This window comes from Acomys russatus, chromosome 10 (assembly GCF_903995435.1).
Source record: "Acomys russatus chromosome 10, mAcoRus1.1, whole genome shotgun sequence".
NCBI classification, from domain to species: domain Eukaryota; kingdom Metazoa; phylum Chordata; class Mammalia; order Rodentia; family Muridae; genus Acomys; species Acomys russatus.
In genome coordinates this window covers 52,826,018-52,852,950 of record NC_067146.1, presented here as the reverse complement: position 1 = coordinate 52,852,950, position 26,933 = coordinate 52,826,018, and the positions used below count along the sequence as shown (strand labels likewise).

The window sequence follows — 26,933 nt, the reverse complement described above, 5'->3', positions numbered from 1 at the left end:
AAGGTGAAGGTGAAGGAAGGGTAAGTACTTGGCCCAGTATGGGTGGGTACCCAGAAATTCCCGCAGAAGCGAGAAGTTGGAGATGGAGGAGAATGGAGGGAAAAGAGGCAAGAGGCAAAGCTTAAAGAATCGAGTCCGGGCAGAGAGCGCGAAGGGTCTGAGGAGACAGTAGGAAAGCGGTCTGGTCTCCCACGAGTGGCCCCAGGCGCGCACGGGGCCCTGGTCAGAGAGCGCGCCCCCTGCTGTCTCCCGCCGCGTCCGTACTCCTAGGGACCGTCGCACCGTGAGCCCCGGGGCGGGATGCCGGCGGGAGTCTGTCCTCGCGGCCAGCACACCCCCGCCCCGCCGCGCCCCGCTGGTCCTTCGAGCCGCGCCGAGCCCGGGACGCGTGGGCTGAGCCGGGAGCAGGTCCGGGTACGGGGAGGGGACCTGGCCAGCTGCCGCCGCCACCTCCTCGCCCGCCGCAAACTTTCACAAAGCGGCGGGTCCGGCCTCATCAATCTGCATTAATAATAGTTGGTTGGGCCGCGGGGGGCGGGCGGGGTCCCGGGCCGGCCCAGCCGTTGGGAAGGCGCGGGGCGCGGGGCGCGGGAGCCGGGCGCGGCGGCGGGCGGAGGGAGCAAGTGAAGCGTAATTTGAGGAAGATGGATGAGTCCGGAGGGCGACACCCCCAGCCCGCCCGCCCGCCCCCTCCCTCCTTATGAGCGAGGGAGCGCGGCGCCGGAGCCACACTGCGCCGAGCCCGCGCCCCGCCGCCACCTCGGCCCGCGCGCCCGCAGCGAGCCCTGCGTGTCCGCGCGGGGCGCACGGCGGGGCCCGGGCAGCGCCATGCAGAGAGCGGCGGGCGGCGGCGCCCCCGGGGGCAGCGGCGGGGGCAGCGGCGGTCCGGGCGCCGCCTTCTCCATCGACTCGCTCATCGGGCCGCCGCCGCCGCGCTCGGGCCACCTGCTCTACACCGGCTACCCCATGTTCATGCCCTACCGGCCGCTCGTGCTGCCGCAGGCGCTGGCCCCCGCTCCGCTGCCCGCCGGCCTGCCGCCGCTGGCCCCGCTCGCCTCCTTCGCGGGCCGCCTGAGCAACACCTTCTGCGCGGGACTGGGCCAGGCAGTGCCCTCGATGGTGGCGCTGACCACTGCGCTGCCCAGCTTCGCCGAGCCTCCCGACGCCTACTACGGTCCCCCGGAGCTCGCCGCTGCCGCCGCCGCCTCCACCTCCTCGCGCGGCAACCCCGAGCCGGCGGCCCGGCGCACAGAGGGATCGCTGGACGCCGACGAGCTGCTGCCCGCGCGCGAGAAAGTGGCTGAGCCCCCGCCGCCCCCGCCTCCGCACTTCTCAGAGACTTTCCCGAGTCTGCCGGGTAAGTGCTGGGACCGACATGGGTTCGACCATCAGGAAGTCCCAGACCCGGGACCGGTCCAGAACTCCTGCCAGCTGCAAGGAGCCCTGTGGTGCCAGACCGCACACGGTGTTCAGCCCTGAACACCTCCAGGTCCCAAAGCCCTGCTCTGGCCTCGGAGCGCCTGAAACCTCGCCCGCAGCACGCTTCTCTCAGCATTGTAGTCCACAAGCCTCGCCCTGTCTCTTTTTCAGAATCCCTTCGTTTTTCTCCTCTCAAGGGGTTTCTGAGGACCCCAGTAGGACCCTAGGGTGACAGCATGTTGGGGCAACCGTCAGTTTAGTACGGGGCGGGGCGGGGCGTGGGGGCACATCCCGAGTCGACCCCTCAACACTCGAACGGTGGTGGGCACGGGCTTTGTGGATACAAGGTGAAAGGAGGGTCTGGTGAGCCTGTGGCTTCACCTTAGCAGAGGTCACTCTCGAATTCTCCTTTAGACTAGATTTAAACATTGCCGAATCCGGTTGGGTGCTGGACCAGGGCTGGCCAGGACTGGAGATGCTAAAGGCTGGCAGAGTTGGGTGTGGCATAAAAAGAGTCGGAGTTGAGAATCCCGCTAAGATTCAGCTGACAGGTAATTCAAGAGCCCTAGGCTCTCCCTGGGAGGACGTCTTCTCCACAGAGACGGGGTGTAACAAGCGAACCCTGATCAGAACCCATTGCCCTGAAGCTCTCTTGTCCTGACCGCGGTGTCCTGAAGCCAAAACGCTTTCTTTCACGCAGGCAGAGCCAGGTGTGCTGCGATCAAGGCTTATGCGATCTGGTGGGCTCTGATTAAGAAAAAAATTGCCTGTGCAAGGATAGGCTAGGATGGACCACTTCTGCTCCGCAGTTGACGGCACATCACTTAGCCCACGGAAATGACCCAAAGGGTTTGGAGGCTGACCGTAGCAGAGGCAAGAACAGGATCCAAGAGTCATTGGCCAGGACAGACCATTCCTGATGACAAGTTTCTGCTGTGAAACGGCCAACAGGGCTGTTTGCACTCCCAGACCGGGGTGGAGGGGGGCTGTCAAGAACCCTTTCTTCGGGTTTTGTTTTGTTTTTTGTTTTTTGTTTTTTAATTTGGTTCTGGGCATTTTGGCTGCAGGGAATTCATCTGTTGTTAATTCCTTTTCCCAATTGGTTGGCCCAAGAGGATCGGAAGTCAGTGAGGCAGCTCCCCAGGAGGACCTGAGGCAGAAGAGAGTAGATACTGGAGATAGGAAACAGTGTCCTCTGGACAAGGGGACAGAGCAGAGCCCAGCAGAGTGTCCAGCAGGAGGCTCCTAAGAAGGAAGGGCTGGGGTCATTCTGGACACGAAGAGAGGCTGTGGAGGCCACAGGGCCAGGAGGCAGAGCCAGGCGTATGTAAAAAGCCTAGAGTTGAAGGGAAGGTGGGAGGGCACCCACAGGTGGAACAGAGCAGAGGGGGTGTGCCCTAACCACGGGAGAACAAACACCTCACCCGCACACCGCCAGAACCCCTCAGTTCTTCTCTCTACTTGTATGTATAATGGGGGGGGGGTCTTTTCTAAAATTATTAAACCAAGTACATCGACAGAGAGGAAAAAGATAGAAGAGAAATTCCCAGAGGAAAGAAGTAAGGAAAGAGCCATTGCAATGGGGTGAGGGTGGGGAGGAGTCTGGAGATTTCGAATAAGGAATGGCTGGCTGGCTGTAGGGAGAGGAACTCCCGGCTGAATGAAAAGTGAGTAACTTCCCTGAAAAAGTGTGCAAGGGAAAGAGTTCTGTCATGCAAGGACCGGGAGCTGTCACGCCACGCTGACAGCTTCAGCCCCAGGAGTAGGATTCTGGGGGCGATGGGTGGCTGGTGGCACAGAGAAAGTGAGGGAGAGCAGAGTTCCTGATCTAAGAAAGATAAATGTTGTAATACACACACACACACACACACACACACACACACACACACACACACACACACGGAGAATGTGTCCTTGGAGCACAAGGAAGGGGCTTTGTTGGCAATATGATGATGGAGGGTTTTGACAGCCTCCATGCGGAAGGTCATGTCCTGGCCTGGGATGCTCTGTGGTACTATCACCATGGGTGCTGCAGAGCAGTAAGGAAGTCAGACTTCAGAGGAGACATCAGAGGGTCTCAGGGGTGGGGGTCCTGGCCTGTGACGGGAACTGCAGCTGTCCCAGCCCTTTGTCAACCAGTCACCTGCCTTCCTAGGTATGAGTTCCCTGACATGGCGGTAGAAAGAAAGATGCAGTTACTGAAATGTTAGGCATAGAATCCGTCTGGGGAATAACAGCACGTGGCCACTGAGGATGATGGGGGAATGGAACCTTCCATTGGAGGCTTGTCTTGGAGGACGTGGGATGGAGTTAGAGAGCTCTCTGCTGTGCGTGATGGAACAGGAACCTCCATGGAAGAGTAATGCAGTCCTTAGATGACGTGTCCACTTTCCTGGTGGGGATGGGCAGGTGGCCCTGGGCGGAAGTTTTTGCTCATTCACACTTGTTGAATGTTTAATGTATAATTGCTAGCCCCTATTAGTGACCTTACAGACTAGCTGGGTGTGGTGGCACCTGTAACTAGGAGGTGGAGGCTAGCGGATGAGGAGTTCAAAGTCAAGCACAGCTACATATTATGTTGGAAGCCAGACTGGGTTGCTTAAAACCCTAGCTATAGAAAAAAGAAAGAAAAAAGAAAAAAAAAGAAAGAAAGAAAAAAGAAAAAAAGAAAGAAAGAAAAGAAAAGGAAAAGAAAGGAGGGAAAAACTTGTAGTGAAGATAGGCCAGTTTGGAGAATGAAAAAGATCTATTCTTTGGGAATTACATGAATTTTTTTTTCAATTAGTTAAGAATTAAGAAAGATGTCACTCTCAGCTGGGCGTGGTGGCACACACCTGTAATCCCAGTACGCAGGGAGGCAGAGGCAGGCAGATCTCTGTGAGTCGAGGCCAGCCTGGTCTACAATGCTAGTCCAGGACATCCAGGGCTATACAGAGAAACCCTGTCTCGAACCCCCCCCCCTTCCCCAAAAGAAAAAGGAAAAGAAGGATGTCACTCTCTATGAGAACTGAGGAAGAAAAAGCCCAGGACTGCATTATAATTTGAGTGTAGGGGAAAAGCTTTCATAGGAGATGGAAAGAAGAACTATGTAAAGAAATGATGGGTAGAAAAAGCATGGAACGCCGGGCATGGTGGCGCACACCTTTAATCCCAGCGCTCGGGAGGCAGAGGCAGGCGAATCACTGTGAGTTCGAGGCCAGCCTGGTCTACAAAGTGAGTCCAGGACAGCCAAGGCTACACAGAGAAACCCTGTCTCGAAAAACAAAAAAAAAAACAAAAAAAAAAAAAACAAAAAAAAAAAAAAAAAAAAAGAAAGAAAGAAAGAAAAAGAAAAAGAAAAAGCATGGAAAATGAAAGATTGAAAAGAGTTCTAGGCTTGAAGTGTGACAAGCAGTGGGGTTAAGTGGGGACGGCCTTTTAATAGGAGTGATAAAGAGGAGAGAATTATGAACAGGTAGGGCCATTAAATACGGATCGATAGGCTGAGGTGATAGAATGCTTGCCTGGCGTGGGCGAGGTATTGAGTTCTATGCACACACGCACATGCTCACCCCACCACACACACACACACACACACACACACACACACACACACACACACACACACACGTGCCAGCAGAAGGTCCCAAAGTGGTGATAGCTACAAGAAATATCAAGAGAGACATATATTAATATGTGTATTGTAAAGGTGTTCAGTGGTTACAATAAAAAGATAACAGAAACTAGCGCACTGAACGATAACAACCTTATTTAATCAAATATATCCAAAATATCATTTCAGCATTAATCCATATCAATACTTGAATGACATATTTTGTATCCTGTTCTCATACTCTTTGAAATCCAATGCGTGTTCTACACTCCCAGCTCAGCTCTCATGTTTCAGGTACCGGCGGTCACCATAACAGCACATCCTGAGCGTCTGTCAGGACAGGCTCATGAAAGCGATAAAGGATGAGGTGGGGTGGCAGACCCTCAGCACCAGGGGGACATGCAGAAGACTGCAAGGGGCTCCCAAGGACAGGACCAGGGTCAGCCCCAGCTGGGAGGGTCAGAGCTAGCCCTGTGTGGCCAGTCACAGCAAGGCTGTGCAGCACTCAGGATGACTGGAAAGGATGCTGTGTGCTGGGGAAGGAAAACCAAGTGTCCTCTGGGAGAAATGCAGACCAAGACTTCAAGCCGAGGGTATTTGGAGTATTCTCCTGAGAGGTTGGATGGCTTGAATGCAAACGCTTGGCCCATGAGTGGGGGTGGGTACGCCACGTATAACCGTTAGATGGGTGATGAAAACACAGGGAGAGACGAATGTGAGACATGACATCCATGTTGGATGCTGAACAAATTAAAACATTTGTAGCTAGGGTGGTGCAAAGGATGGCAGGTGTGAGGGACCCACCCGAGAGATGCCGGTGTAGTGAGCAGTGTCTTTTAAAAGCTGAGTAGGTAAGGATTTGTTAATTTCCGGACAGAGATTGCAGTAATGACGATATTCAAGGTGGCGTCCAGGGAACTTCAGAGGGGCACAGTGTTCAAGAGCTGATTGCCGTGAGCTAAGCTCCTGATTGTAGCTAGGGGACGGTTTTAGGTGACCGTTAATTAATTTCTGAGTAGGTGCCCATTATGACTGTCAAGATATGATGTTTACCTCTGAGAGGGAAACCAGAAATGACATGCTAGAGTCAGAAACTTCTGCTGTTAAAAACAAGAGGGAATTTTTCGTTTTTAGGTGACAAAGACCTAGAACATATTTTCCTAGAACTTTTCAGAAAGTGCACAGAGAGAGTGACCATTCCACTGACTTTTTGTTTTGTTTTGTTTTGTTTTAAACAGTATATCCTTCAGTTGGCCAGGCTGACCTCAGATTCACTGTGTAGCCCAGGCTGGTCTCAAACTCACAGCACTCTATTTGCCTTAGCTGGCCAAGTGTTAGGAGTAAAAGCGGGAGCCATATGCTCAGCTTGCTCCATTGACTTTTCACAATTTATTTTTATTTTATCTTTCTAAGATATCTTATTTTAAACTTATGTGCATATATGTGTACGGGAGCCAGAGGACTGTTGGGTCCCCCGAAACTGCAGTTACAGGCAGTTGTGAGCCACCTGACATGGGCGCCAGGAGGAGCAACATGTGCTGCCAGGGGCTGAACCGTCTCTCCAGCCTTTTTATTTTTATTTTGAGACAAGGTCTTGTATATCCTAGCCTGGCTTCAGACTCACTATGTGCAGGATGACCTTGAACTTCTGATGTTACAGTCCCAGCAAACCTCCACTGACTTCTTTTCTTTCTTCCTTTCTTTCTTCCTTCCTTCCTTTCTTTCTTTCTTCCTTTCTGTTTTTCTTTATTTCTTTCCTTTTTTGGTTTGCGGGGGGGGGGGGTTGAGACAGGCTTCTCTGTGTAACCTTGGCTATCCTGGACTCACTTTGTAGATGAGGCTGGCCTCAAACTCAGAGATCTGCCTGCCTCTGCCTCCTGACTGCTGGGATTACAGGTGTGGGCCACCATGCTTGGCTCTTGTTTTGTTTTTTTGAGACAGAGTTTCTCTGTATAGCTCTGGCTGTCCTACAACTCCATCTGTAGACCAGGCTGGCCTCGAACTCACAGAGATCCTCCTGCCTCTGCCTCCTTAGTACTGGGATTAAAGGTGTATGCCACCATGCCTTTCTTTCTTTCTTTCCTTTTGTTCTTTTTTCTTTCTCTCTATGTAGTTCTGGCCTCAACTCACAGAGATCCTCCTGCCTCTGCCTCCTCAGTGCTGATATTAATGTCTTGCATTGCCACACCCAGAATTCCACTGACTTTTTTTTTTCTTTTTCTTTTCAAGACAGGGTCTCTCTGTGTAACAGCTCTGGCTATCCTGGAACTCGCTCTGTAGACCAGGCTGGCCTCGAACTCACAGATATCCGCCTGCCTCTGCCTCCCAAGTGCTGGTATTAAAGACGTGTGTGCCCAGCTCCACTGACTTTTAAAAGAAGACAAATTTTGGGTGGGAGAGACAGTGTCAGCTCTTGGTGTCACGCCTGAAGACTCGAGTTAAGTCCTACATGGGGATAAGAGAGGACCACCTCTCAAGAGGTGTCCTTCATAATCCATACACACACACACACACTCACACACTAAGAAAGTGATGCAACTGTAAAAACATAAAAAGAGCAATGCTGCATTCCTTTAATGGGAGACACAAGGGCTCAAGCTTAGCTTCAGCAATATTTCGCTGTGTTATTTTGATAAGACATCTGCTTCAATTAGAGAATATTTTACTGTACATTTGATATAGACTAGTACGCCATAGGCACTTTGGGAGAGTCACTGCCTCATAACTCCTTCAAGATTTACTTTCCTCAGCTAAGTAAAAATTTTCCACTGAGGGGTGTGTGTGTGTGTGTGTGTGTGTGTGTGTGTGTGTGTGTTTGGCTGGGGTTTGTTAGTTTGTCTGTAGTTGTGGTGGTGTTTTTGTTGTTGTCATCTGGCTTTGTTTTTTGATTTGAGACAGAGACTCATTATGCTGGCCTGGAACTTGCTGTGTAGCCCAGACTAACCTTGAACTCAGTGTCATCCACCTGCCTCTGGACTACAGGCATGTACCATGCCAGACCAAAGAGGAGACTTTTCATGTCCCTTTTAATTCTAGACCACGTGTTTAAACGCCAAGGACCTCCTTCCAGGAATCCACCAACAGGATGGGGAGTTACATCTTAGTAACTCCTAACTAAAAATCAGTATGTCCTTTAATTTGTGATTGTGGAACCAAAAATCATGATTGTCTTAGCAATAAGGAGGGTTTTTTTGTCATGGATATAAATATATTTCATGAAAGTTTACATTCTTTGGAGAGATAATGCTTCTTGTTTTAATAAAGAATTATAATTACATGATAAACCCAAGTTTAAATATTTGATAACTATTTTAAAAATATTTTCACTTTTAATTAAAAAATTTATTTTATACATGTGAATGTTTTGTTTGTATGTATGTATGTATGTATGTATGTATGTATGTATGTATACCATGTACATGCCTGGTGCCCACAGAAGTCAAAAGAGGGCATCTGATACATTGGAACTGCAGTTACAGATAGTTGTGAGCTACCATCTGGGTGCTAGAAACTCAGTCTGGGTCCTTAAGAGCCAGTGTTCTTGCCAGGCACGGTGGTGCATGCCTTTAATTTAATCCCGGCACTAAGGAGGCAGAGGCAAGTAGATCTCTGAGAGTTCAAGGCCAGCCTGGTTTACAAAGTGAGTTCCAGGACAGCTAGGGCTGTTACACAAAAATCTGTCAAACAAACAAACAAATAAATAAAGCTTTCATCTGCCATCTGCCAGTTATTATTATGTTTTTTTTGTTGTTTTTTTTTTTGTGACAGGGTTTTTCTGTGTAGCCTTGGCTGTCCTGGACTCCCTTTGTAGACCAGGCTGGCCTCAAACTCACAGTGATCCACCTGCCTCTGCCTCCCAAGTGCTGGGATTAAAGGTGTGAGCCACCACGCCTGGCTCAGGATTTTATTTCATTACAGCCTGGTCAAGATAGTGAGTTCTAGACCAGCCAGAGCCATAGTGAGACTCTCTCAAACAAAACCATCAAATTTACACAATAATAAAATAAATAAAACAAAATTATTTTTACCTACATGGATACATGTGTGGCTATGTGTGACTGTGTGTGCACATGAATACGTGTGTGACTACTTGTTTGTACGTACACATGAATACATGTGTGACTGTGTGTGCACATGAATACGTGTGTGACTACTTGTGAGTATGAATACAGCCTCAGAGGCCAGAAGAAGAGATTGGATGCTGTGGACCTGGAGTTATAATAGGCACTTGAGAACTTTCAGACGCAGCTGCGGGAACTGAACCTGCATCCTCTTCAGGAGCAGTTTGTACTCTTAGCCCCTGATCGCTGTGTTTTCTATTATAAAACTGCGCTCTGCTGCATAGCTGAAGCTGAGAAGAGACGGGCACAGAAGAACCCCTGAGGAGTGCCCCCTCACCCTTCTGGCAGCAGTGGAGACTTGCTGGGGGAGTGGAGCAGTGCTGCCATGCCTTGGCTTGTGTGGGGCCGAGTGGCTCCTGTAGCGATGCACGCAGATGTGGAGGCATTTATGACAGAAGATGAGAAAGAGGATGCATTTTCTTTCACTTGTTTTACACAGAGCCCTGGCTGCCCTGTACTCTCTTTGTAGACCAGGCTGGCCTTGAACTCACAGACCTGCCTGCCTCTGCCTCCTGAGTGCTGGGGTTACAGGTGTGCACCACCACTGCTGGCCTTTTATTTGCTTTTTGCTTTGGGGTTTTGAAGCAGGGTTTCTCTGTGGAGCCCTGGCTGTCCAGAGACTTGCTTTGTAGACCAGGCTGGGCTCAGATTCAGAGATCCACATGCTTCTGAATTAAAGGTGTGCACCATCATTCCCAGTTTAGGAAGAAAATTACTTCTCTCAAAGTAGTGGGTAGGAAGACTGTACTGGGAACTGTGGGAGAAAGGCAGTAAGAACAGTGGGAGGAACCAGTCAGGCATGGTAGGAGAGACTCAAGGCCTTTCTTGTTCTTGAACAAGTTTGACACCAGCCTGGGCTACATGAGACCCTCTCTTAAGACAGACAGACAGACAGACAGACAGACAGAGACAGAGAGACAGAGAGAGAGGTGGGAAAGAAAAAGAGGAAAAAAAGAAGAGAAGAAAAAGAAGAGAGGGAGAGGGAGGAGGAGGAAGAGAAGAAGAAGAAGGAGAAGAAGAAGAAATAACAATAATGTCTGAGCATGGTTGTACGTACCTCTAATGCCAGCTCTCCAGAGGCAGAGGCAGGTGGATGTCTGTGAGTTTGAGGCCAGCCTGGTGTACATACAAAGTCCCAGGCCAGCCAGGACTCTACAGTGACCTGTTGATGCTCTTATTTTAAACTCTATTTTATTTGAGGGTATTGAAGCCTCTACCTCCCTTCTACCAGCACCTTAACCCTGTGTATGAGAAAGAATGTTAGTGGGGAGAGGGGGTTGCAGACCCCTTTACTCCCTCTGGCTTTTTAGGGTCAATTGAGTTCTTTTGGGGCAATGCCAATCTCCGTCAACAGCAAGTGCAGAGGACAGTCTCCTCTGAGCCTCTGTGCTGAAACATTTCTCTCCGGCCACCACACCATCATCTCTGGTTTCTCCAAACAACTACACATCACACACCACACTTCCTCTCTCTGGGCTCTCCTATTTATCTCCCTCGGAGCCTTACAGGCAAGGGCTCTCCCTTGGAGGTAGTAGTTGGGTCTTTTCCATGAGCTGACTTGGCATTAGGAAACAGAAATCAGGTGTCCAAAGAGAGAGACTTAAGTGGGCAGGTTGAGAGAAAAGTTGAGGTGGAGGCCACAACAGGGCTTAGAGAAGTGGTTCTCAACCTGTGGGTCTCGATCCCTTTTGTAGGGCGGGGCAAATGACCTTTTCACAGGGTTCTGCCTAAGACCATCGGAAACACAGACATTTGCATTACGGTTCACAACTAGCAAAGTTCCAGTAATGAGGTAGCAACAGAAAGAATTTTATGGTTGGGGCTCGCCCCATCATGAGGAACTGTACTAAAGGCTGGGGAGGTTGAGAACCAGTGACTCAGAGGGCGTGGGGCAGAGCCTGGGCGCTGGGGGGCAGAGGCAGCTGTGTGTGAGCGGGTGTGAGCGGGTGTTAGAGAGGTGGAGCTCTGCTGCAGCCTGTGTGCATAGACACAAAGAAGCCCAGGCTTTATCAAACTGAACGTGTCGGGGCAGTTACCAGCTGGGAGGGATTTGGAGTCCTCAGGAGAGACAGCCCTAAGCTGGCCAAAGCCACGAGGTAGGGTCTTCACTGGCCATGGAGGAGAGAAGACAAGAGGGGCTCGTGTAACGCGGGGCATCTATGTATGAGTTAGATCGGAGCCGTGGGAGCCGTGGGACCGAGGGCTGTGACAGAGAGTGCCATGCAAAGGACGAGACAAACACAGAAGCAGTTCTGACCTGGGTGGCGGCAGCAGATTGCTGAACTGAGAAGTGCAGAAAAGAGCGGTTTGAATAAGGGACAGGGCAAAGCTAGAGCTTTCTTGGGAAGCAGTAGGGAGAGATGGTGAAAAGCTCTGAGAACGGAATCCCAGGAATTATGCACATAGGTGCAGAACACTAAGATGTGGCCCACATCACTGTTCTCTCTCATCAGTAAAATTAGGGCTTTGAATTAAGTTATCTTTAAGGTCATTTCCAGATGTGCCTTTTTTTTTTTTAAGTTGTTTTTTTGTTGGGTAGAGGGAGGTGTTGTTTGTCTGTTTGTTTAGTTTTTGGTTTTTCCAGAGAGGGTTTCTCTGTGTAGCCCTGGTTGTCCGGACTCACTTGTAGAGCAGGTTAGTCTCGAACTCACAGATCTGCCTGCCTTTGCCTCCCGGAGTACTGGGATTACAGGCATGCACCACCATGCCCTGCTCCAATTGTTTGTTTGCTTGTTTTTTTTTTTTTTTTCTTTTTTTCTTTTTCTCTTTCTTTCCTTTTCCCGAGAAAGGGTTTCTCTGTGTGGCCTTGGCTGTTCCAGACTCGCTCTGTAGACCAGGCTGACCTTCAACTCACAGAGATCCACCTGCCTCTGCCTCTCAAGTGCTAGGATTAAAGGCATGTGCCACCACACCTGGCACTCAATTTTGTGTTTTAATGTTCTTGCATTGATTGTTTATTTGTTTTCTTGTCTGTCTGTTTATTTAAAGATGAAGTGTGTCTTACAGAGCTCACTATCTTCCTGTGTCCCTCTCAATTAACTGGGGTTAGAGGTGGGGGCCCCCAAGCCTGGTTTACAATTCTGCTTGATCCTTAAGAATACCTTTATTGACGAGCTGTTCTTTTATTAAAAGGGTGGAGGTGGAGAGATGGCTCAGCCACTAAGGGCACTGGCTGCTCTTGCAGAGGCCCTGGATTCAGTTCCCAGCAACCAAGTGGTGGCTCACAACTGGCTGTGACTCCAGTTCCAGGGGACCTAATGCTTCTTCTGATACCCGTGGGCTCGTGTGTGTGTGTGTGTGTGTGTGTGTGTGTGTGTTAAAGGCAACCTGAACAAAGAGTCTGAGAGAATTCTGTGCTTCCCAGTGTGGGAGTGGCCATGCAGAAGGCAGGGGTGATGTCAGGCATGGGTTTAAGGCTGGAAAGACGTTACCATCACAGCCTGGGCAGGCCACACTGTGCATAGCTGTCAGAGCAAATCCGTTGAAAAGCGGAGGTGGATTTTGTGTGTACTGGGTGTGGATGGAGGGTGGCAGCAAGGGCAGGAGGAGCTGGCTGGGCTGTGGAGGCTGTGGCGGCCTTTCTGTGGTTGCCCTTCAGTTCAAAGGGAAGAGCAGCACAGTGGCGCCTGGACAACTTGTGCCTGGGACTGATAGACACAGACCCAGTGTTGCTGCTCCTCCAAGGGAGCTGGCCAAGGCTCACCTGGAAAGTCCCAGTGGCCTTTACCAGGGAAATGAGGGCCATGCGCTTATCTCAGAGTCGCCAGGTAAACAGGAAGACCCTTACACTGCATTCTGGACTTAAGGAAGGATGCTGCAGGGCTAAAGAGGTAGTTTAGCCAGCAGACTGCTCTCCTGGCAAGTGTGAAGCCCTGAACCAGATCCCCAGTGCAGGTGTGCTGGTGCGTGCCTTGAATCTGAGCACTAAGGAGATAGAGATAGTGAGGGCAGTTCCATGGAGAGACGGTTCAGCAGTTATGAGCGTTGGGTTCCCGTTCCCATCACCCACATGATGGCTTACAAGCTTTGGTAACTCCAATACCCGAGGACCCAGCACTGTTCTCTGCTCTCCATGGTCCCAGGCATGCACACACAGACACCCACACACATACAAATAAATAAATACTCGTCACTGCCTTAGCTCTTAGCTGGTAGCTTGTGGGAGATTCTTTCCTGGGGGAGGCATAGAAGAGGTGACAGTGCTGATGAAGACAGATAGTTCTGGGGTGATGGACTTAGTAAATGGCAGACTGGAATGGTATGTTGACTCACTACAGGTTCCAATTTGTCTTTGCTCTCCTCTTTTGGGGGTGCAGATAGTGACTTCATAGGCAAGGCTGGCCCTGAGCCATTTGTCCTGCTGACTCAGGCTCCCAAGTACTGGGATTACAAAAGAAAAAAAAAAAATTTTTTTTTTCTTTTTGAGACACCACCATGCCCACCTATGTATCTGGTTCTTTCTCTTCTCTTTAGACTTTCTTGTCTCCTATTTAGGCCTGAAGTTCTCTCCTGTGCCTGCTCTCTTCCTCGCCAGCCGTCCTCTTCATCAGAATTCCTATGCTCTTAGATGTGTATTTTAGTTTGACCCTAGGAACAACGCTGCTGATTGGACGATACCAATTCTCACCCGCTGGAGTACAGAGAGGGTCAGAGTCCAAATGGATTCCAAACTAGGTGGTGCTCTGAGGAACAGCTCCAGGCCACGGGGGAGGGGGAGCCACCGGGGGGGTTGGATGGAGTGTTGTAGTGTTGTGGATGTGGGGTGGAGGGTCTCATGTGTTTGCAGTCTGGCGGTTGTTGCTGCTTCTCGTGACAGCATTTGCTCTCACCTCCAGATAAGTTTTCTCTGTGTAACATCCCTGGCTGTCCTGAACTCTCTCTGTAAATTAGGCTGGCCTCCAACTCACAGAGATCCTCCTGCCTCTGCCTCCTAAGTGCCGGGATTACAGGCATGCGCCATCACGCCCAGTTTCATTTATTATTTTATTATATATGTGTGTACACTTGAGTGTGTGTATGTGGTCCACATGCCATCAGATCCCCTGGAGCCACTGGAGCTGGGTGCTGGGAACCTAACCGAGGACCTCCAGAAGAGCAGCCCATCCTCTTAAACCACTGGGCTATTCGTTCTCCCACCAAATGGGCATTTGTTGATTCATGGTGCTGCAAAGTCCTGACTACATCTGAAACCACAGATGGAGCTAGATTTTCCCTCCTGGCTCTCAGTCTGGCCCTGATTCATGTCTTTTCTCCATAAAGCACCATCTTCCATCTAGAGAGAGGTGGAGCAGGCTCAGACCAGCAGCTCTCAACTGTCACAGTTTAACATTTCTGTATGTGGGAGCTGGAGACATGGCTCAGGGGTTAGGAGCACTGACCGCTCTTCCAAAGGTCCTGAGTTCAATTCCCAGCAACCACATGTTGGCTCACAACCATCTATAATGTGATCTAATGCCCTCTTCTGGCATGAAGGCCCACATGCAGGCAAATGCTGTATGTATAAATAAATAAATAAATCTTTTAAAAAAAATTCTGTGTGTACAAGTCGGGATGATGTCGCTTGCTCTCACGTGTGGCATTTGGTTAGTGGTACCGTCCTGCCACAGGCTAACCTGAACTCAGAAGCACAGAGAAATGTGATTAATGGACTACCAGGTTCTGGGTAGTCCAGGAGAGACAAGGCCCCAAAGAAAGGGTGTTAGCGCTGAGCAAAAGGAGGAAAAAGTCACAGCATCCACTTGGCTAGAAATAAGGCAGGAAGCAACCTCTAATCTTGTGCCTTTGAGGGGTGGGGAAACCAGTGGGAAGGAGCCCAGGTTCCTCTAGGGCTAAGAAGAGCTCAGGGAGGCTCAGAGAAACAGAGCTGCAATGAGGAAAACAGAGTTAGAAAGCTTCTACCTCTCAACAAAGCTGTGGATTTTTTGTTCCAATTCCAACCTAAAGAAGCTCTGCAGGGCCTGAGGAGGAATGAGAGGATGCTGCAGAGCCAGGCATGGTGGCACACACCTTAGATCCCAGTACTCAGGAGGCAGAGGTAGAAAGATCACTGTGAGTTTGAGGCCAGCCTGGTCTACAGAGTGAGTCTAGGGCAGCCACAACTACACAGAGAAACCCTGTCTCAAAAAACCAAAGGGGAAAAAAAGAGAGAGAGAAAGCATAGAACGCTGATGCTAAAATGAAACTGTTTTCATAGCCGGCCTTTAAATCTTTTACATTTTATAGTGTGTGTGTGTGTGTGTGTGTGTGTGTGTGTAGCCTGAGTGTGATTCTGAAAGAGGCCAAAAGAGGATGTCAGATCCCCAGAAAGTAGAGTTACACAGGGTTGTGAGCTACCCAACATGGGTGCTGAAAACCAACCAAAAACCTTTGGAAGAGCCAAGGGTTTTTTGTTTGTTTGTTTATTTGTTTGGTTATTTTTTTGAGACAGGGTTTCTCTGTGTAGCCTTGGCTGTCCTGGACTTGCTTTGTAGACCAGGCTGGCCTCGAACTCACAGCGATCCACCTGCCTCTGCCTCCCGAGTGCTGGGCTTAAAGGCGTGCACAACCACCGTCTGGCAAGAACCAAGTTTTTAACTGTTACTTCAACCTGTAAGCTCCCCTCCTGAGACTTCTGTATTCCTAACTGGCTCTCAGTTCACTTTGTAGCTAAACACGCGAGCACACATGGTGTTTTGCAGTGCTGGCTATCAAACTCGGGGCTTGCTGTACACTAGTCAAGCTCCCCTAAGTAAGCTGCAGCCGCAGTCCTCCCCTCCCACCCCCCCACCCCCCATTTTGGTTGTGAACCTAGTCGTTAAGGGCTGAACCGTTAAGGGATCCAGCCCAACCTCTCCCCCCCCCCTTTTTTGAGACAGAGTCTTACCCTGTAGCCCAGGTTGGCCCTTAAACTTGCTGTCCCCTTGCCTCAGCTTTCTGCATGCAGGGATTACAGATGTGTACCACCATACCATTTTTTTTTTTCTCTTAAAAAAAAACTTACTTTATAAATTGTATTTGTATGTGTGTGTGTATAGGGGAGTATGTGTACTATGTGTGTGTGAGTGTGCATGAGTGTGTGGGTATGTGCATATGTTCCTGTGTGTGTGAGTGTTTATGTGGATCTGTGCGTGTGAATGAAGGGCCCACAGGCGATCCCCCTGGACCAGGGGTTACAGACTACAGTGAGCCACCTGAAGTGGCTACTGGGAGGGAACAGAAACTCAGGGCCTCTACAAGAGCAGAGTGTGCTCTTAGCCACTGAGCAACCTCTCCAGACTCAGAAAATACATTTCCAAAGAAAAGGAACACTAACGGGTAAGATTCTATCACACAAGCTAGCAAGGGCAAGAAAGATCTGGTGGGAATTTTGGGACTAATGGGAGAACTCACCTGCTAAAGACAATGAGATGCTTGTCGACAGGCCCTCTCCTGTGGCAATTTCAGGAATCTTCTGTGAACACATTAGGTGTAATTTAGTGATGAAATTAGGCTCTGTGTATGTGGATGAAATGAGGCCTATACTTGGATTTGATAAGAAGGTTATTTAGGGCTGGAGAGATGGCTCAGCGGTCAAGAGCACTGGCTGCTTTTCTAGAGGGCCTGGCTTCAATTCCTACACCCACGTGGTGTCTCAACTGTCAATAGCTCCATATTCCCAGGGGATTCTCTCTCCTGGCCTCCTTGGGCCCCAGGCACACACTTGTTAGAAAGACAGTTGCAGATGAAACACACAAAATAAACAATGACGTTTTAAAAGACTTTCCATTGGGGGTCGGGGGGTGGGAGCACACTAGGAAAGAGCTGTTCCTTCAAGTATGGGGGTTAGAATTTGCTAGAAAGTCTGGGATCAGTGCCAGGGGCTTCTGGAGACTGAGGTGCTGGGCCACATCCCCTAGCTGTGGGACTTAGGAAAATCACGCAATCTTTCTGCAATTCCATTTCCTTCATCCGAAGGTAAGATTACTGCTCTGCTGCCTATGCTGACAGAGTGGAGTGGCTGGAGTTCAGCTGGTGGCTTAAGAAGAAGGGAACAGAAATGGAGACAGGCGCAGAAATGCTCAGGGTTACAGTGGTGATGTTAGGGTGCCCTGCAAGGCTGCTGGGTCTGAAATAGCATGGTGTCCTAGTTTGCTTTGTGTTGTCACAGTAAAACATTCTGAGCAAAAGCCATTCAGGGAGGAAAGGGTTTTTATGGCTTATATGTCCCAATCACCGTCCTACAATCAAGGGGGGGAGGGGCCTGGACAGGAACTCAAGGCAGGAACCGAAGCAAAGACCATAGAGAGGAGCTGTTTCCTGACTTGTTCCTCAAGGCTCGCTTGGCCTGCTTTCTCATAGCATCCAAGACTGCCTGGCCAAGGGTGAAACTACCCACAGTGGTCTGGGCCCTCTCACTCAATCATTAATAATAATAATAATAATAATAACAACAACAACAATAATAATTATTCCTCAAAGACATAATTTAATGGTGGAAATCCCTCCATTGGCACTCCTTCCTCCCAGATGATTCTAGCTTATGTCAAAACAGAAAACTAACTGGGGCACATGGGGACTTGGAACTACCCCCAGCTTGTCACAAAGCTGGGAGAGGCAGGGTGTCAGTGATCTAGCGAAGGTCCTCCTGTCTGTGTGACCAAGGAAAGAGAGCCATGGATGCTCCTTATGGCATATGAAGTTACAGAGAGACAGTGGCGTGCTGACCTTGTGCAAGCCAAAGGAATGAGCAAAAAAAGAGCTGGCCTGCAAAGAAGGGCATCAGTACTGGTGCCCGGCAGGCTAGGCACCTGCGGACTGGAAAGTGCAGGTCTCTGTGGGGAAGGGAGCTGGGATTTCTCCCACCTGCTGGGGAAAGAATCAGTGGCTGCAGACTGCTGCAAGGGAGGGTCTTTGTCCTGGGAACTAGGTAGGCAAGTGTTAGTGCTGTTGTTTTCCTAGAAGAGAGAGGTCAGCTATGGGGCTCTTCCAATCACGTAGCCAGCTGCTTTCCCCCTAAGCTGTCTGACCCCTGAAGGGTGTTAGCTGGGACAACGAGGACAAGCTCAGTCTGAGAGTGTCCGGTGTGTGTGTGTGTGTGTGTGTGTGTAATAAGTCTGAACTGGTTCCCTCAGTGGCATTTCATTATCCTTGGCGACTCCAGGTGCTGCTGCCCCAGGCTGGCCTCAAACTCACCACCTCCAGCCTTGAGCACCCTGGTGCCCAGATTTCAGGTATGCACCACTCTGTACCCACTGGTTCCACTCTGCTGGGGAAATACCAGCTCCCCTCCAGCCTGACCGAACCTTTTTCCCCCTTTTATTTTTGGGATTATAATATAATTATACCACATCTCCCTTTCCTTCCCTCCCTCCAAACCCTCTCACATACCCCTCCTTGCTCTCTTTCAAGTTTATGGCCTTTTTTCATTGGGCTATTAGATGTACAGATGTATATGCGTATGTATTACTAAATACAGCCTGCTTGGCCTGTATAATGCTACTCATACATGTGTTTTCATATACATGACCACTTGGTACTGGGTAGCCAGTTGGAGTGCTCTTCCCTGGAGAAGACCATCTCTCTGACTCTCAACATTCCTGATTTGCCTATAGTTCTTCGTTCAATGCATGGGGAAGGTCTACTGAGGCCTCAGCAGACTGGCCTGGCCCCGACCCCACCCCCAGCCTCATGGGGCTGCTCAGTCTCTGGAGCTGTTGGCTGTCCCCTGGGAAGCAGCCACTGTGTACATGTTGGTGCCCTGTGTAGCCTGGGGACGGTCTCTGGACTCAGTGGTGGTTGCAGCTGTCTTGGTTCAGGCTTTGTGATTTCTGGTTCCCAGGACAATAACTCTATGAGGTGGGGCAGTCTCATGAAGTGTGCCTGTTTCCAACTAACCAGCCTTCTGCACGGGCACCCACCCTGGCCAAGGACAGCGACTTCTTCTCTACAGGCTCTGAACTCACAGTAAGCACAGAGCATGCTCTGTCACCAGCCCTAATGTTCTTCATACGAGGTCAGGACCTTTCTGCCTTCTTGGCCACGTCCCTAGTACAGTCACGTTACTTCCACTTTAAGACAGTTGTCATTTCGTTGAAGATTTCCTCCACAGAATCATCATTTTCCATTATAAAATGTTCAAGGGAAAGCGGCTGTGGTGGCGCAGACCTTTAATCCCAGCAGTGGGGAGGCAGAGGCAGGTGGACCTCTGTGAGTTCGAGGCCAGCCTGGTCTACAGAGAAAGTACCAGGACAGCCAGGGCTGCTTAGAGAGACACTGTCTCAAAAAGCAAAAACAACAACCAAACAATTAAAATACATAATTTAAAATATGTTTACTGGCATCTTATTTTGTCAACTAACCCCATTTTCAACTGGAAACCTACTTCTGTAGATCTGACATCTATCTAGTCCAATTCCTCTAAATAAAACTTTGCAAATAGAAAATTTATCAGAAAGGCTTGACAGCTAGGCACAGCAAAGTCAACCCATGCAATCCCTCAGGAGCAGGAGCTGCTACAAGCTCCCGGCCAGCCTGGTCATATGAGTCCCAAGCACAGAGCTGCTTTGAAAGACGTGGTCTCAGACAAGCAAAAAGGCTTATTGCATCCGCCAGTTTTCAGTCAACAACGAAAATGTGTGATTTTTCTTCCTTTTTTCTTTGTCCTTGTTTGTTTGTTTGTTTGTTGAGACAGGGGTCTCTGTATAATAAGTTCTCTGTTTAATAGCCCTGGCTGTCTTGGACTAGCTTTGTAGACCAGGTTGGCCTTGAACTCACAGTGATCCATTTGGCTCTGCCTCCCAAGTGCTGGGATTAAAGGCCTGCGCCACCACAGCCAGCTTCTCTTCATTTTAAAACCAGCGTCTTATTTTACAGTCCTGGCTGAGGGTCTAATTGTGTATACCAGACTAGCCCTGAATTCATAAAGATCTGCCTGTCTCTGCTTCCCAAAGGTGTGTGCCACCACACACCATTGCATTTCCTTCCTTCCTCACCCCCTGCCTGCTTTGTGTCACCCTGGCTGTCCTGGACTCCCTTTGTAGACCAGGCTGGCCTCGAACTCACAGCGATCTGCCTGCCTCTGCCTCCCGAGTGCTGGGATTAAAGGCATGTGCCACTGTGGCCAGCTTCCTTCTTCTTCTTTTTTTTTTTTTTAATTATTCATTTTATTTTATGTGTGAGTGCTTTGCCCACCTGTATGTACGTGTACCACGTACATCCTCGGTGCCCAAGCAGGTTAGAAGAGGGCATCTGATCCCCTAGAACTGGAGTTACAGATGGTGGTGATGAGCCATTTTTCCAGCCCCTGCATTTCTTTCTTAACTAAGTTATGTGGAAATGGTAGCTTCTTTTCTGTGGGTAGCTAAGCAGCCCGTTCACTCCTGGTTGCTGACTCCATCCGGGTTCTCAGTGTGTCCCCTTCTGGTGGAGCAATGAGCGAGTGAGAGCAGGATGGGACTGCTGAATGCCCTCCACCCCATTTTTCCCATCTCTGTATGGCACAGCCTTTCACTCCGTCTGAACCACCATTTAATTTTTCTGCCACTTCTCGACCCTACTTCTCTCTGGCTTTGGCCTCCGTTCTGCCTGCGCTTCCCTTCCTCCCTTTTTTCCTTATTGTTCCAAAAGCTGTCCTCTGAGGCCAGTGGCTGCGTGTTCCTCTCAGCTGCCCCACCCCCACCTCGGTCTAGAGGTGGCTTATCGGAGTCTTCAATGTCACGATCATAAAGGCGCAGACAGAAACTCTTGCCCCTGCCACTCAGTGTCCCACCGGGACCAAGAAACAGAGAGGGGCCATGAACCCTCGCTCCTTGTGTGGCTTTAAAAGCGGCACTGAGGGTGGCCTGCTTGTGTGGGCTGGAGTTTCTGGGGGTCTGTCTGAAGACAGGGGGATGGATGAGATGCTCTCAGGAGGGTCTGCCAGACCGAGGAGCTGGGAGCTTCCTCTCAATCATCATCAATTTAGATTTATTGGATGCCCCCCAGGGGCTTGGCACTGTACTAAATGGTTTCATCCTTCAAGCCCTGAAATCCAGTTTCTGTCTTTTTAACACTGTTTAAGACGGTGCATTATTGGGCTAAGTGTTTGTTAACATATTATTAATTACTACAGAGTATGCTTTAAAATTGGAGACCATAGGACTTAGTAATGGTGTTGGAATCTCTTCACTTCTTTTAGCACCATACGACCAGGAGTCTTCTGTGTATGGGAGAAGGCTTGAAGCATACTAGACGGAGGGCAGGATGCTAAGAGTAAGGAAGGTGCTGGAAATGGGTAGAGTTGGAGGGAGTGTCTTGGGGGTGGGGGAGATATGCACGCACTAGTAATAGTTGTTTTTAATTTATTAAGAAGTAAATACTCTAGAGGTAATTTTTTAAAAATATGGAACGCTTTATGAATTTGCGTATCATCCTTGCACAGAGGCCATGCTAATCTTCTCTGTATCGCTCCAATTTTAGTATATGTGCTGCCGAAGTGAACACTCTATAGGTAATTTTTAAGAGAGCAAAGTGAGCAAGAGACATATATACACACACACACACGCAAGAGACATACATACACACACACACACAGAGAGAGAGAGAGAGAGAGAGAGAGAGAGAGAGAGAGAGAGAGAGAGAGAGAGAACACCAGGAATGGTGGCGCACGCCTTTAATCCCAACACTTAGGGAGGCAGAAGCAGGTGGATCACTTCGAGTTCAAAGCCAGCCTGGTTTGCAAAGTGAGTCCAGGGCAGCCAAGGCTACACAGAGAAACCTTTTCCTGAAATACACACATACACACACACCAATGCTATAACTGTGAATTAAATATGACAGAGATCCATATTTTCATGACGCTTATGTTCTAATAGGAAGAGACACAGGGTTTTTTGTTGTTGTTGCTTTGTTTTGTTTTTTAAATAAAGTGAATGAAGTTGATGCCACGTTACAGCAGCAATGAGTCCAAGAAGCATCTTAGTTCTAAGAGGATGACACGGAAGAAGAGCCAGGCCAGCCTGGAGGAACCGGGAAAGGAGTCTGTGCTTGGTCTGGAAGGAGTAGGGTGTCCCTGACAGAGCAAGGGTACAGAAGACAGGAAAGCCACTAGGAGAAGCCAGGCTGGTGAGCAGGTGGTGAGAAAGGGCCCAGCTCTGGGCAGATCTAAAAAGCAGATTTGTGAGGGGTTTGGATGGGGCCATGAGAGGGAGAAATAGCGGTGTCCTGGTGGAGTTTGAAGATGAGGAGACTGGGAAGGAGGGTAAAGGTGAAAGAAAGGTGGGGAAAGGTTGAGGCTTCCATTTGGGACTTGAGAAACCTGAGTCTGTGGAAATGAAAAAAAAAAAAAAAAAAGAAGATCCCTTAGCAAGAGGAAGAAGTGCAGCCATGTCTTGAATCTTTAACAAAAGATGTATTTGTTTTCATTCTATTATTTTATGCATATATGTATGTTTGCCTGCGCGTATGTCTGTGCACCAAGTGAATGCAGTGCCTATGAAAACCAGAAGAGGGCATCAGATCCCTTGGCACTATAGTTCAAAATGGTTGTAAGCCACCTCGTTGCTAGGCACTGGGAATAGAATACCGTCCTCTGCAAGAGCAGCCAGTGCTTTTAGCCACTGAGCCATCTTTCTAGTCCCCAGGCCCTAAAAACCTTGCAGAAAACAAAATGTTTGTGAGTAGGGCTGAGGTAAAGGAAGAAAGCATGGGTGATGTGTGAGTGTGGTGAGGCATATCATCTGTGTCTGGAAGGTCCCTTGGGACTGGCACTTTCTCTAGACAGTCTGAGGCACCTGAGTAGGGAGCTGCTTGTGGGAGGTAATGGGCAGTTTGGAACTTGGTTGGGCTGACACAAGCTGGGGAAGGGGCAACGTGAAGACGCTGAAGTGTAATAGTGGAGTCGGGCACTGTCACAGGCAAAAGTCTCCATGGAGCCTGAGGAGAAGCAACGGGTGTGGACTCACCAGGAGGGAGCAGCTTGCTGACCACAGGCCCAGTGGGAGGGGCTGCAATAAGCAGGACCACTGTCACGTGCCTGCCTTCGGGGTGATGTGACTCTGTGCACCCCTTCTCTTCTTTATTATTTATTTATTTATTTACTTATTTACTTATTTATTTATTGAGACAAGGTCTCTCTGTGTAGCCTTGGCTGTCTTGGACTCGCTTTGTAGGCCAGGCTGGCCTCGAACTCACAACGATCCACCTGCCTCTGCCTCCCGACCCTTCTCTTTTATATACCATTCACTGGCCCCGGGTTCCGGTTTGCTTTGAGCTATAGTGTCAGCTATGAACACGTCTCGGGAGTGTGAGTGTGGGGTGGGTGATGTGGAGATGGGCGTTGTGTTACTATTCTCACCCAGTCTTGTTTTCACTGAACTCCTAAGATCCAGCCTCCTTCTGTTCTTCCTACTGGGCGGTGGGCTGTCTTTTGGATTTCTGTTGTTTCCTTGGGCAGGAAGCAAAGAATTTTGTAAAATTCAAACACTGAAAAAATATATATTTAAAGGAAATTACTTTGTGTGTGTGTGTGCACACAGGTGCGTGTGTGTGTATGGTGTGTTGCATGAGTGGTGTGTTCGTGTGTGCAATGTATGCAGGTGTGCTAGATTGAATGGGTCCATGTCAGGGGTAGAGGTCGATGTTAGGATTTTTCCTCAAATCAGTTCTTCTTTTTATTGCTGTTTTAATTACATTTGAGCGTGCAAGCGTGTGTGTGCGTGCATGTGTACATGTGTCCTTGAGTGCATGTGCAAACATGTGAAAGTGTTTGTGTGGCAGTGAGGACAAGTTTTTGAAAGCTGGTTCCCTCCTTTCACCATGGGGGTCTCCGGGATTGAACCCAGGTCGTCAGGCTTGGCATCACTTACAATGCCATCTCTCTAGCCCTCTACTTTATTTTTGAGACAGGGTCTCCCATCGACACTAGAGCTTATTATTTCGGCTAGACTGGTTAACCAGTGAGCCCCCAGGACCTGCCTGTCTCTGTCCTATAGCTGGGGTCACAGGCACATGCCACCACAACTGACCACATTTAACTCTTTGTGTTGGTGCTGGGAATCTGTGCTGAGTCCCTCATCCTCCTACAGCATTGACCTGCTGAGCCACCTCCCTAGCCTTGAAAGCACTCGAAGTGCCTTGCTTACAGTCGTGACCAAGACATTAGTGGATACGATAAACCTAGTAACTGATTTAAATTTAGAACCGAGGATAGATTAAAATGTGAATATCCTGGGATAGCAGTCACCCACTAGGAGTCAAGATGTTCCCTTCTCTCCTTCCCCTTGTCCGCCTGCCTCTTCCTCCTGCAGTTCCCACATTCCTTCCAGCCTTGCCTGCTGACACCAAGCTCTCTTTATGGATCCTCAGGAATCCTCCATGGGTACTGTGCAGGCAGCCCTGGCCAGGAGGGGTCTGTGCAGGACAGAGAGGGTGTGGCATGCTGAGATTAAGGATGCGTTCTAGAGCCGGGCGTGGTGGTGCACACCTTTAATCCCAGCACTTGGGAGGCAGAGGCAGGCGGATCACTGTGAGTTCGAGGCCAGTCTGATCTACACAGTGAGCCCAGGACAGCCAAGGCTACACAGAGAAACCCTGTCTCGAAAAACAAACAAAAAACAAAACAAAAGGAAAAAAAAAAAGGATGAGTTCTAGAAAGGGACCAGGGGACTGAGTGACATGGAGAAAGGGTGGCCACAGCTAAGGAGGTGGCTGTGCTGGGGCTTCTCTGCCACGGCGGTCTGGTTAAGAACAGGAACCACCAGGTAGACAAGGCTCGGTACCTAGATCTAGTCCATGTGTGTGTCTAAGAGCACAAGAGTCGGGGGTACCTCTTGCTCTTGGGGAGGGAGAGGATTCCTGGGAGGACACAAAGGCTACTCCTCCCAGCCAGCTGCCACATTGCTTCATCCCGGGGGGCTGCTGGTCTGGCTCTGGAGGGAAGGTGTAAGTGCACTGGACCTTGAATGGTACCAGCACATTTGGCGGGAGCTGGGAGGTGGTAGGGAGCATGCAATGGGGCAATGGGAAAGTTAAGGGGTCACCACATTGCCTGCCTGCTTTTCCATAGTGCAGTCTGCTGGTTAAAACCTGTCTTCCCATTCTTTGTCTCTCCTAACCCTTTCCCCTCTCCCCCTGGATGCCCATCCTCTCTCCTTCTGACCCATCTCTTCCTCTCCGAATGTTTTTTTTTTTTTTTTTTTTTTTCCCCTCTCTGAATATTTTGTTTCTTATTGCCAATTGCTCATTCCTGGCCATGTTTTCCATGTGCCTCTTCCAAACTACCTTCTCCTTTGCCCTCTCCTTCCCCACCTATTGGTTTCTCCCCCACCCCCCACTTGCCCCACCCCCACAGCAGAGGGGAAGGTGTACAGCTCAGATGAGGAGAAGCTGGAGGCCCCAGCAGGAGACCCAGCAGGCAGCGAGCAAGAGGAAGAGGGCTCAGGTGGTGACAGCGAGGACAGCTTCCTGGACAGTTCTGCAGGGGGCCCAGGGGCTCTTCTGGGACCTAAACCGAAGCTAAAGGGAAGCCTGGGGACTGGCGCTGAGGAGGGGGCACCAGTGGCCACGGGGGTCAGCACACCTGGGGGGAAAAGCCGGAGGCGGCGCACAGCCTTCACCAGTGAGCAGCTTTTGGAGCTGGAGAAGGAGTTTCACTGCAAGAAATACCTGAGCCTGACGGAGCGCTCGCAGATCGCCCACGCCCTCAAGCTCAGCGAGGTGCAGGTGAAGATCTGGTTCCAGAACCGCAGGGCCAAGTGGAAGCGCATCAAGGCTGGCAATGTGAGCAGCCGTTCCGGGGAGCCCGTGAGAAACCCCAAGATTGTAGTGCCCATACCTGTGCATGTCAATAGGTTTGCTGTGCGCAGCCAGCACCAACAGATGGAGCAGGGAGCCCGGCCCTGACCAGGCTCCTGGGGGGACTGGAAGGCAAAGGATCTGCACCAAGACTCACTGGGTGCTGCAGACGAGAGGGGCCGGGTAGACCCTGCTCTGGGAGAGGCCAGCTGGATTGGAGACATGATGATTACTTGGCCTGGAACTGCTCTGGAGACCTCAGAACTAGGGGTCTCAGGGATGCAGCGTTCAAATTCTGATCCTGGAGAACTTCTGGAGAGGAAGTGAACCCGTGGGGTGGGAATATGAAATACCCAGGGCTCAGAGGATCCCATAGGTAAGGCCTGAGGGGGCAACTTCTGACAGAGGGAGAAAGTCCTGAGTGGTCCCAGCCTGGGCCACCGTTTCCTTATTTATTTTGTGTAAAGCTTGTATATATGGAACTATTTTGTCTTTGTCTACACCCTGAAGGGAGACTGGGAAACTTGTTTCCTTAAGCCTCACCCAGTTTGTCCCAAACTATTGCTTTTTTTGTCCACTCTTGGATGTGCAAAGACATGAAACGGAACTGTCATGGCCTTCCATTCCTAAGCATCCTTCCACAGTACACCCCACCCCCACCCTGCACCTCCTGTTTGCTCCCATTGGGCTACTATGTCTGAAGGGAGACCCTAGTTCAGCTTGGAGAACACCCAAGTCATCTACATCAAAGACACTGCCCTGCGCACCGGGGCACATAGCCTCATCACCTCTGTCCTTGGCTATTTCACATCCAGGGCCTGGAGCGGAGACCCCATTGCCTGTCTGTCCCTACAACTTCAGCAGTGTTTTCTCCTGTCCTACGTTATGAAGGGTTAGGCTCCCACCAGCCTCTTACACTATATAAAAAAAGGTGGGTTGACAGAAGCCACTGCCAAACAGCCAAAGGTGAGTGCAGGATGGTTCTGGAAGGCTATGAGGCAGAGATGAGGGGCAGACCAAATGAATCCAGGAGCAGGGCTCTAGCTCTCTGCAGGCTGTTACAGAGCCCCACT

General features: G+C 49.9%; 1 protein-coding gene and 1 non-coding gene across 2 annotated transcripts; one reads left to right on the top strand and one right to left on the bottom strand.

The window, feature by feature from the left end:
- Window positions 1-813: 813 nt before the first annotated feature.
- On the top strand, window positions 814-26,123 carry Gbx1 (gastrulation brain homeobox 1). The gene is made up of 2 exons (XM_051151580.1): window positions 814-1,357; window positions 25,418-26,123. The coding sequence occupies exons 1-2, from the start codon at window positions 829-831 to the stop codon at window positions 25,966-25,968; spliced, it is 1,080 nt and encodes a 359-aa protein (XP_051007537.1). The 5' UTR covers window positions 814-828; the 3' UTR covers window positions 25,969-26,123.
- On the bottom strand, window positions 21,464-21,570 carry LOC127194947 (U6 spliceosomal RNA). The gene has a single exon (XR_007831327.1). It is a non-coding gene; the product is annotated as a U6 spliceosomal RNA (small nuclear RNA).
- Window positions 26,124-26,933: the final 810 nt, after the last annotated feature.

Excerpts from the sequence above, each read along its gene's own strand:
- Gbx1 (XM_051151580.1), top strand. The coding sequence starts at position 829 with ATGCAGAGAGCGGCGGGCGGCGGCGCCCCCGGGGGCAGCGGCGGGGGC. Across the intron at positions 1,358-25,417 it reads GACTTTCCCGAGTCTGCCGG|CAGAGGGGAAGGTGTACAGC; the intron begins GTAAGTGCTGGG and ends CCACCCCCACAG.